We start from the raw sequence: 11831 nt of genomic DNA on the forward strand, positions 1-11831 counted from the left end.
CCGATGTGCCTTTGCTAGGTCTCAATATATGTGCTCCAGTGGATTTTGAGTAATTTAGGTTCAAAAAAAGATATATATCTGGGCGGAGCCTAACCACACATCTGATCTGATTGGCTGTCAGCACTTCATCCAAGAAGTGTTGGCAGCCATCTTGGGACCAATATACATGATAGCACCTCATTAAAAAGCATTGTAGTTAATAGAGGGTTTTAGGACTTTAGTTACATTATAAATCATTTGTTGATGGTACCATACTCGTTTTAGGAATTGTGGTGGGTTCTAAGGTGATTTTACCATGTGAAAAAACCTTCTGCTGTGATATCATGAATATTGTTGGAAAGAAAACTAATATCTCATGATTTTCCCACAGTGGTTTGGAAGGGGATCTATAAGCTAAACTGAAAGCATATTTTCTGTAAATTCACATTATCTTTCTCAGTCATGTGAAAATGAAGTCTGACATTCTGAGTAAAACATGTACATCCAACAAGGACAGAGACTGTCAGTTGATTCCTTTGTGTTCTACTGCAGCCTCCTAGAGTGTTCTAAAGAACAACTAGAGCGCTAACAGTCCTACTTATTACAAAGGTATGGCACACCTGAAGCCATCTTGATTGGAATAAAGTGGTAACTCTTAAAACATTTAATTTAAAAAGAAACAACATGAGGGGGTATATTTTGCCATATAAAGTATGATTAGTGCTGCAGAATGAAAAATTAGGGCACATTTTGAGTGACTTCTCAAATCCTTTTCTATTTCATTAAAACATTCTGACATGCAGTCTCCCAAAATGGCCACCAGAAACAAAAGAGCCCAAATGTAGCCCAAATATCACCCAGATGTAGCCCAAGTATAGCCCAATGACAGAATGTCCCAGAGTGTTCTAAAGAACAACTAGAGCGCTAACAGTCCTACTTATTACAAAGGTATGGCACACCTGAAGCCATCTTGATTGGAATAAAGTGGTAACTCTTAAAACATTTAATTTAAAAAGAAACATGAGGGGGTATATTTTGCCATAGAAAGTATGATTAGTGCTGCAGAATGAAAAATTAGGGCACATTTTGAGTGACTTTTCAAATCCTCTTCTATTTCATTAAAAAATTCTGACATGCAGTCTCCCAAAATGGCCACCAGAGACAAAAGAGCCCAAATGTAGCCCAAATATCACCCAGATGTAGCCCAAGTATAGCCCAATGACAGAATGTCCCAGAGTGTTCTAAAGAACAACTAGAGCGCTAACAGTCCTACTTATTACAAAGGTATGGCACACCTGAAGCCATCTTGATTGGAATAAAGTGGTAACTCTTAAAACATTTAATTTAAAAAGGAACAAAATGAGGGGGTATATTTTGCCATATGAATTATGATTAGTGCTGCAGAAAGAAAAATTAGGGCACATTTTGAGTGACTTCTCAAACCCTCTTCAATTTCATGAAAAAAATTCTGACATACAGTCTCCCAAGATGGCCACCAGAGACAAAAGAGCCTAAATGTAGCCCAAATATCACCCAGATGTACCCCAAGTATAGCCCAATGACAGAATGTCCCAGAGTGTTCTAAAGAACAACTAGAGCGCTAACAGTCTTACTTATGACAAAAGTATGGCACACCAGAAGCCATCTTGATTGGAATGAAGTGGTAAGTCTGAAAACACTCAATTTAAAAAGGAACAACATGAGGGGGTTAATTTTGCCATAGAAAGTATGATTAGTGCTTCAGAAAGAAAAATTAGGGATCATTTTGAGTGACTTCTCAAATCCTCTTCTATTTCATTAAAGAAATTCTGACATGCAGACTGAAACATGCACTTTGAATACCAGCAGCAGACGTCCCTGGTGAGCAGTAGGTTTACTACAGTGATCTAATGTGCAACTAGAGTGCTAACATTCAGAATTTATGGCAAATGTGTGACACATCTGAATGCCTTCTTGATGGAACCAAAGTAAACAAGCATTGAAAATGCAATAGATCTCGCCCTCGTTTAAGTTAAAGCCATTCTGTTTGTAATGAGGTGGCTTTTTAGCTTTGCTTTTATTAGTGTTTTTTCAACTTTCATGTAAATAACATGCATCTGTATGCATATAAGTATATGTATGCATGCATTTATGTTTGTATTTATATAGATATACAGATGATATATGTTTATATATGTATGTATATATATATATATTCACTGAAAAAACCATAGGTTATAGACCATATATAGTTAGGAATTAGCATTTACAAAACCTTGAAAATTCACTGAAAAAACCATAGGTTATAGACCATATATAGTTAGGAATTAGCATTTACAAAACCTTGAAAATTCACTGAAAAAACCATAGGTTATAGACCATATATAGTTAGGAATTCACATTTACAAAACCTTATTTTACTCACACAAAACCATTGAAATTCCATATATAGTTAGTTGCACTAACTATATATCGCGCACCCGCAATCCACTGCTGATGATGTCACATATTACATCATTCATGACATGGTCAGTGACATCACTGATGACATCACTGATGACATCTCAAATGACATCACTGATGACATCACTGATGACAGCATCCAGTGACTGTATGTTTCTGTAAAGTTAAAATATGTCTTACATATTGAAGAATGAGTGGATGTATAAGTGTCTGGATGAAGGATTTAGTAGGTGCATGACTGACTGTATGAGTGAGTGATTAAATGTGTCTCACTGAGTGCATGGGTTAGTGACTAAACTGTCTTAATTTGTGCATCATTATGTCTGTTGTTCTGTAAACTGTTGCATGTGTTGATAAGTAGCTATATGAGTAACTATATGGGTTATTGATTGGTTGCCCAAGTATTTGAATGGGAGACTGAGACATGTGTGTGTGGGTGGCTGGGAGGTGTATGACTCTGTGCATAGATGTGTGAGCAGTTGATTCACTAGATGTATGGTTTCAAAAGTGCATGTGGAAACAGCTGTATGGGCGGTTGACTGTGTGCATGAGTGTATTGGTGAGTGAATGGATATCTCAGTGCTACATGTCAAAGTAAGTACATATGTAAAACACAGTACATGTGAGAGTTGACATATATAAATAACTGTGCATAAGAGCCAGTGAATGTGTGAGTGGCTGTATGGATCATTGTGAACTTGTATCAGGGATTGTATAAGAGAGTAAATATGTGTTAGTATATGTTTGAATAAGTAAAGTTTGTATAACTGTATAGTTGAGGAAATGGAGGTGTGATTGATTCTTTGCATGACTGACTAGGTGTGTGAGTAACTCCATGGATGAGTGACAGTCTGTGAGTGTCTGTTTACACTGATTGTATCTAAGGTTATATTAGAGTCTGAAGAGGTTCATCGTATTATCACATGAATGATATCATCAGTGATGTGATCAGTAATGTCAGATGAGATGTCATTTGAGATGTCATCAGTGATGTCATTTGAGATGTCATCAGTGATGTCATTTGAGATGTCATCAGTGATGTCATCAGTGATGTCACTGACCATGTCATGAATGATGTAATATGTGACATCATCAGCAGTGGATTGCGGGTGCGCGATATATAGTTAGTGCAACTAACTATATATGGAATTTCAATGGTTTTGTGTGAGTAAAATAAGGTTTTGTAAATGTGAATTCCTAACTATATATGGTCTATAACCTATGGTTTTTTCAGTGAATATATATATATATATATATATATATATATATATATATATATATATATATATATATATATATATATATATATCCACCACGAGTCCCCACCAAGGCACTCAGAGCCGCAGTAAGCCACGCTACCTTGAAGAAAAGACGGCAGGACCAGGAAATCCGTGAGTTGAAGTTTTTATTGCGCAACAAACGGCAGCATAACGTTTCGGCCTCTCGCAGGCCTTGATCACATGGTGTTATGCAGTCATCAGGCAGAATTTAAAGTGCTAGTGCTGTAAACGGGAGCCAACCAGAACAGAGTAAAGTGCATGGTGCAATCAACATAGTTGAAATACTATGACATTTCATTCGTTTTAAAAAATGTCACGCACTAAATCACACAATTAATCATGGTTTGTCATAAAACAGTATTGGGATCAATCCCATGCTCAAAAATACTGAATAAGCATTGATTCATACTGTATGCATGTGTGTAAATGCAAAACCACTTTTGAAAAAAATCCCCGGATCAATCCGTTGGCTGCATTGGGCACGAAGGCTAAGCACATAAGCAGACAATTACCATGCACGCATATACAATGGATTAAAGACAGAGGTTACCCTCATTAATTGTAATTCATTAATACCTGGATAAATCCACATGTCAACTCATGTCACATTGTCATTTTGCCTAGTGCACCTATTAGTTTTAGCCTTGCTTTGAAGAGCATGCATGATTAATAACCACGATTTCAAAGTGCAAATGCATATACATCTAAATCATTGACATGTTTTAAATTCATACTGGTTGGAAACCGAAAAAAGTGCAATTGAAAGTGAATGTGATTAAAGTATATTTAAAAAACAGATCCAAATCCGATTATACCCTAGTTCTTAAAGCTGAGTATAGTATAATCTTATCTGTAAGACTGAAACAGTAGGATCACTGAATGGGGACAATGACACAATCTATGTACATGAGTCCTTGAAATAACACCTTGGTCAAGCTGAAAATACTAAATAAGGACCAATCTGCTGGTTATCTAACATAGGACACCATCAATTATACCACAGAAATCTGAAACTTGGGGATTGTATTGTCAGAAAGTGAAATTATAGACAGGTGTACATATCTTCTGAAGTATTCAGCCCATTGGGAAATTTGCTATCTAGCATGAGAATGTAGCGTGTTTCTAACCTTCTCAACGCAGTTTCCCTATTGCCACCCCTTCTCATTGGTGCAACCGTATCGATGGCATAATATTTCAGAAGAGAGCTGTTGCTATTGTGCTTCTCTCTGAAATGCCTGGCGACTGGGTATGTCTGGTCGTTAGATTTGATGGCCCGTAGGTGTTGAAGGACCCTTTTGTGCACCTGTAGTTTCGAGCTGCCCACGTAGCGAAGGCCACATGGGCATTCCAAAACATACACGCAAAATTCACTCTTACATGTGATTTTTTGCTTAATCTTATAAGGGGTGTCCGAAAATGGGATGTGGTACTCAGACTTGTTGACTCCTTGGACACAGGCTTTACAAGAAGCACATTTTCTGAAGCCTTTGCTCCCCGCCAACCAATTTTGTGTGTTAACCAACTCAGGGCTTGATGTTACAAGTGCATCCTGCAAGGAAAATGCTTTCCTATAGGTAATTGCAGGCTTTGTGGGCATATGTTTACCTATCGTTGGATCACATTTAACCAGACCCCAATGTCTATTTACAATTTTCCTGAGCGCCCCATGCTGATTATTGAAGGCCCATATGAGTCTAGTGGGAGGTTGTGTTGGGGCTGTGGCGGAGGTCTGTTTCCTCCTGTGTGCCAAGGCTTCAGATCGGGGTATAGCATTGGCTTTCCTGATGGCAGCTAGGATCACCTTTTTGTCATAACCCCGGGCCAGGAAACGTTCTTTACACTCTTCCTGGGCTAGCTGGTTCTGTGCCTCCGTGCTGCATGCTCTCCTGATTCTTAGCATTTCCCCGTAGGGGATGCTGCGAATCAGGTGAGGCGGGTGGTGGCTCTGTGCATGCAGCACTGTATTGCCTGCCGTTGGCTTTCTAAACAAGGATGTATGAATTTCTCCATTAGTGATGTTGATTGCAATGTCCAAGAAGGTGGCCTTTGTGGAGCTGATATCAGATGTAAATGACAAGTTGAAGTTGTTGTTATTCAACCTGTTGATAAATTCCGTGGCCTGTTCGGTGGTTCCTTTCCATATCATACAGACATCATCGATGTACCTGAACCACCGAACAATGTGATTCCTGCAAGTTTCAGAGTGCTCGCCATTGAGGACCTGTCTCTCCCAGTACCCCATATGGAGACAGGCGTAACTGGGAGAAAAACAGGCCCCCATGGCCACACCCCTGACTTGCTGGAAATGCTGTTTGTTGAACATAAAGTAATTATTGTTCAAACAGAATTTTATCATTGATAACAGCATCTTGTTATGTTCTACAAAGGCAATCGGGCGGAACCCCAAGTAATAAGCTACTGCCCTAAGGCCGTCCGTATATATACACACACACACACCTTTGTACAGTGAGACAGACAACAAATGAGGGAAAATACAATTTTAAAAAAGACCCCTTGCCGTGCACTCACTGCGTCTCCGCCTCGGCAATGCGGCGAGCGTAAGGCAAGTGTTTTTCTTTTTTTACATTTTCTTTTCCTTCGTCATCCTGTGTTGACTCCCCCTCCTCCCACCCTACCGCTCTTACCTGCACGGGCCGCCACTGACTTATAGTAAAACTCTGTGCTTATAAAGGGACTATAGTCATATCCCAACTCTGTGCCTGTGTACTAAGATGCTGCACATGTATTAAGACTAATGGGCTCATTGTGAGGAGGGTGAAATAAGGACCTCTGCCACAAATCCGACCACTTCTCTATACCCACCTTATTTAGAGATTTGGCAGATTTTGGCAGATGTTGTCTTCTGCATGGCAGAGCTACTGCTAGCATTTGGAAGACCCAAGGCCGTCAAAAAAAGTGTCGGAGGGATGTACCTATTTAGGACACCTCCTTCAACGTCACTTCCGATTACGTTTTTTCCTGTTTGTGTCCACCATGTAAACCAAGGCAGTACAGGAAAGGAAAATCCCATTAATATTCATCACATGTTGTGAAAAAAAGTATAGAGAAGGCATTAGATTAACACTTCTTTCCAAGACATACCACCGTGTTTGGGGTCTGTCTTTGGAAAAACACACGTGCCGGCTAGATCAGCTATGCCATGACAATTAGTGCATGCTGTCACCAATTGTTTGTTCAGAAGCGAACACTCCCATGTGGGTAAGAGATGCTTTCGAGAAATAGATCCACAGAAAGTGCAGACACTTATTTCAGTGGATCAGCTACATGCTAAAGGGGGCTTTTGCACCCAACTCTTGAGTTTTGACAAATTTGCAAACTGCACACTTAAATTGCATCGATGCACATGTAATGTGGCTGGTCGCATATAGTAAGATAGTGGACATGTACTAATATTGGTTCTGAATATGCAAACTTTATGGAGGAACTACCAAAAATAGTTTCCTATATGCCTTTATGGACATTCTTCTTAACATATCAAAAGGCACATACCCAATGTGTTCATGTCTTCATCTGATTTTATGTGATGTTGCTTTGGCTGGCGTGACGTCATTCATTTTTACATTAGCCTGAGAGGACACTTCTCTCTGTTCAGGCACTTTCTTCCAGAGCTAATACTTCTTTTTCTTCTCTTTCTAGAATGAACCCATAGCACCATGGCTGTTGTCGAGCCTAGTCCTACTGAGCCTGTGAAAAATCAAGATTCCTTAAAGCCGATCTCCACACGCCTGAGTCCCCGTTTCCTGAACCACCTTCGACGGCTAAGGCCCCCTCCAGCTGCTGATGCTCCCCTCAAGGGAAAGCTCAGAATGAGATCTACTTCAGGAGCCTTTGTTGTTTTCGGGATCTCCGTGGTATTATTGGGCATGACTATTGCGGTCATTGGCTACTGGCCGCAGCGTTCTCACAGTCTAACACCTAGTGATGTTCCTACGAACTCCAGCCAAGTACCAGAAGCGAAGTCATCCGCCACGGTTCAGTCCCGTAGCGCCCCACACACAGACAGGCTCAAACTGATTGGCCCAGTCATCATGGGGGTGGGGTTGTTTATTTTCATCTGCGCCAACACCATGTTGTATGAGAACAGGGACATGGAGACCAGGCTATTAGTGCAGAAGAATTTGTATTCCATGGCGGTTGGCCTTCCTTGTGACTCCAGTGGGGACCTCAAATACTGTCAGCAGAAGACTGACCTGCCTCAACTTCAGTCTGGGCCTGAGGAAGTCATTCATGACATTGACTTGCCTTCTTGCGTCCCTCAGTCCTGCACAAGTCCCATACATAAGTGGGCAGAGTGCTGCGGTTCATATGGACGTCAGACAACAGCACTGCTGCTTCACCACAATAGTATCTCACCATCCATTTCACTCCGTAGCGTTTACTCGGACTCTAGCAACTCCCTCCATGGGAATTTCTGTCTTCCTGCCATGCATGGAGCTGTAGCGAGGAGAGTCTCATCTTCAGCAAACCTCGTACCTCTTCCGGTCATTAAGGTCAACAACTGCGTTGTTGAGAGTCCAGATGTTGCCCAATTGGACAGCAAGGCAGAACCAAACAACTCTAACTCGACAGAGCAGACGCCAAGCCACTCCTGGAATATTCTTCCCAAGATAAGCCGTTCTTCAAAAGATTATGAGCTTGATGGAAGTCACGTTGTTATCGATGTGCACAATGTTGGACCCACCAAACCACTGGGAGCACGGTTTCTTTCCTCGGAATGTCCTAAAAGGGAATACAGCTCCGACATGCAGCTGAATAACGTGGGTCATTCCAAGTCGTTCGACCTGAACCGTCAGGGTATGAGACTAGTGGCTACACCGCAGCAACGGAGGAACCGTAGTTGGCCGCGACTGGACAACATTAACCTCATTGGGTACAACAAACTGGATAACAGAAACGAGGTAGAGGAAACCTTCATGGAACAGTCTGAAACAACAATACGCAAAGGCACAATCAGCCAAGACGCCATTGAGCACATGGTTTAGGAAGACAGCATGGCCAGGATGAGCAGCCCAAGTCCTCAGCGAGACCCCAGCCCCTGCTACTGGTCAACGTTTGGCTGCTCAGTGACCGATTTCCACAGAACCAATGGTGCTCAGCCTAGATCGTTGCAGCTAAAGTCTCCTTGCACTACAAACCTCCTTGTAAGGGAAAGTTGTACTCTGCCACTTGTACCTGCTGTTCTATGGTTATAATTAATAGATTCTGAAATGATGCAAACAGTATGTACTCCGTGCCGTACACCCAACATAGCCATGGAATAGAGTGAGATGTCAGGTACATACAGTACACACATGTGCAATGTTCAAGGGTCTCTGCCATTGAGTGATTCCAAATTAAAGAGTCAAATTCAGGAACGAGTAAATAATTTGGTTGTTCTGACACTGCTGCGTGCTGGTCAGGTCGCGAAGGGGTCTGTGATGTCCTTCAAGCAAGGGCCATCACAGAAATCTCAGTGATGGGGAAAGTAGAGATGATGGAGGCGGGTGCAAGAGAGTCTGGCATTGCTGTTGCTTGTCAGGTAAACACCTACCCAGATGCAGGCTTCAGAACTGGCAAGGCAGCAGAGTTCCAAGGTTTTGAAACATCCTTTGAGTCAGGTCATGTCTCCCTTTTTGCAATCTAATACATCCTAACTGTGTGATCTATCCTCCTCACAAGCCAGAGCTAGATCTCTCAGTGCAAAAATGACAAAAGGAAAGCCTTCAAATGACTCACGTGATGCAAAATATCCCTCATGTCTAGTGCAAGAAAGCGTCCTCACCCAAAGTGCAGGGTGAACACAAACTTTACTGCCTTTAATCGCCCAGTTTACACTGGGCGCTGATGTTGTGGAGAAGTTCTGATGCTAAAGTCCCCGGGCACCACCAATCACTTAGCACTCTGTGTGCCGGCAGCTTCAGGGTAGAAGGCCAAATGTATGGATGATGTGCTCCGGGGGCAAGAAATGCAGATTTTATTTTATTTTTTGGAATATATGTTTTTTATTCAATAAAACAAAAAAGTAACATGCGATGTCCCGCAAATTATTATTTTTCACAGTATTTTTATGATGGACCCATAAAGTCTGGCATACGCAGGCACCCATGCATGAACTGTCCAATGGGATGTTGAGATACCTCCTGTCAGGTGAGTTAAGATGCAATCGGACACATAGCCACAGGCTTATGGCTGAGACTGCCACATCCCTGCCACGAATCCTCCCTGTCTCTATCCCATCAGCCTGTATTTGCAAAGAACTCTTGAATTCCATCTTCATCTTGCTTTTCAAATGCTATTTGCTTATGATCCAGCTGAATCCATATGATTGAATAGTGCTGGACAAACACCTCAGGTTGTATCAGACTCTGAAGGTAAGTTCAGGAGTGTCTTTGCTGTAATAATACTGAAGCCAGTTATAGTGGCGACGTCCAAATATACTCAAAACTGGCGACGTCAAACAACAAATAAGGATCTACAGTGGAATATAGACCTCAACACAGAAAAGGATATCCAACATTTTAGTACCCCATTCTGTCTAAGACGAACTCTGGCCTTATTATTAAAACAATGTTTATATAATTTAGTCCAATGCACAGAATTTTACGTGTTTTTCTCCCTAAAATGCTTATTGGCATAATTTTATTTTAATTAACAAAAAGTATAATCTACATATATAAAACCATAAATTAATTAAACGGAAATAAAATGTCGTTTAATTTTCTACCTTTTTGCCAAGGAAAAATCAATAATTTATTCTACTGACTAATCCTAATTTGGGTGTTATTGGGAATTACCATTCAAATAGGGATCTGCAACCCAAATGGAATGATGGCTAACTTTTTCCTATGAAGTATATCTTTGCAGAGCCTTTTCCTTAAGGTTAAAAAAAGAATATAGACAATCAAAATTGTCTCTAATGTCTCAGTGTTCACGTGGATGCGTCAAAGTGAAAAACTTTGCACACGTCGCAAAGGTAAGTTAAAAAAAATGCTGTAACTTTGCATACCCCCAGCAAATGCAATTCACAACTAGTGGTTTACAGAGCACCTAACATAGCAACTGTGCTGCCAAACGGACTGCAATTAGTATCCAAAATCCCATATTCATTCTGCACAGTAGTTCTACAAGTATATTTTGAAACTTAGTGTAAATATAACACCAAATAGCTATAATTAATGATCCAAAATAAGCTTTGCTTCACTCCAAAATAGAAGTGAATATTACGATGTAATAACAATATATTGACGTAAATATTACTCATAAATAGTAGTAAATATTATAATAAATTAGTTTTAAATATAGTTTACAATATGTGAAATTATTTATTGGCAATGTCTGTAGATAAAGCCAACACAGTAAATATGAGCCCTGGATAAACATAAATATCTCCCCAAAATTACTTAAGAATATAAATCAAATTGTTATATACACCAGGGGCGGCTACTCCACTAAGGCGGAGGAGCGTCGCCCCACTGCTTTCTCGCAGTGCAAGAAGCAGAAACATAAAATGGTAATAACAACCATTTTATGTTTCTGCTTCTTGCTCTGCGAGAAGCAGAAAGGTTTGGTTGAGGGCAGGGGTGAGCGGGGCTGCTCTGCAAGCAGGGATGGGCAGGGGAGGAGTGGTGTGCCCCCTCCTGAGGGTACAATTACTGTTTGGCCGCCCAAACCAGTCATGCGTACTCTGCCCTTTCTTCATGCAGGCTGCAATGCAGCCTACATGGAGAAAATGGCCTCCCCGTAAGCCCTTGGCTGAGCAGCGTACCCACCAATCACAACACTGCCATTGCAGCGTTGTGATTGGCTTAGGGGAGGGGAGGGAGGCTGCCTGCTTTCTGTTCCTGCAGGAGAGCAGGAGCCAGAGCCAAGAAAATGCGGGACCAAGCCGGCGGACAGTATTCATTATTAAAATGTACCCCCCCCCCCCCCCCCCCCCCCACAACCAGGCCGCATTCCAGTCAGTGATGCAACTCCCCATATGCAGATTTTTCACATCTCGCCTGGACATGCCCCAACATTCACAATTTCTGGATTGGTATACATAGTACACTTAGTAGGATGGTGGGGATACAGGTTGAACCTCTGCCGGAGATTGCCTTGCTGAGCAATGTGGTGCAGTTGCCACAGAAA

General features: G+C 41.3%; 1 protein-coding gene across 1 annotated transcript in view; it reads left to right on the forward strand.

Annotated features, from left to right (window-relative positions):
* Positions 1-9711, forward strand: part of LOC147732986 (transmembrane protein 200A-like) — a 73593-nt gene extending 63882 nt beyond the window's left edge. The window contains exon 2 of the mRNA XM_086957524.1: positions 7359-9711. Within this exon, the coding sequence (XP_086813650.1) occupies positions 7376-8704 (1329 nt within the window). The 5' untranslated portion in view covers positions 7359-7375 and the 3' untranslated portion in view covers positions 8705-9711. The remainder of the gene's footprint in view (positions 1-7358) is intronic.
* The last annotated feature ends 2120 nt before the right edge of the window (positions 9712-11831 follow it).

Source organism: Lissotriton vulgaris, chromosome 2_1, assembly GCF_964263255.1.
Source record: "Lissotriton vulgaris chromosome 2_1, aLisVul1.2, whole genome shotgun sequence".
Lineage (NCBI taxonomy): Eukaryota > Metazoa > Chordata > Amphibia > Caudata > Salamandridae > Lissotriton > Lissotriton vulgaris.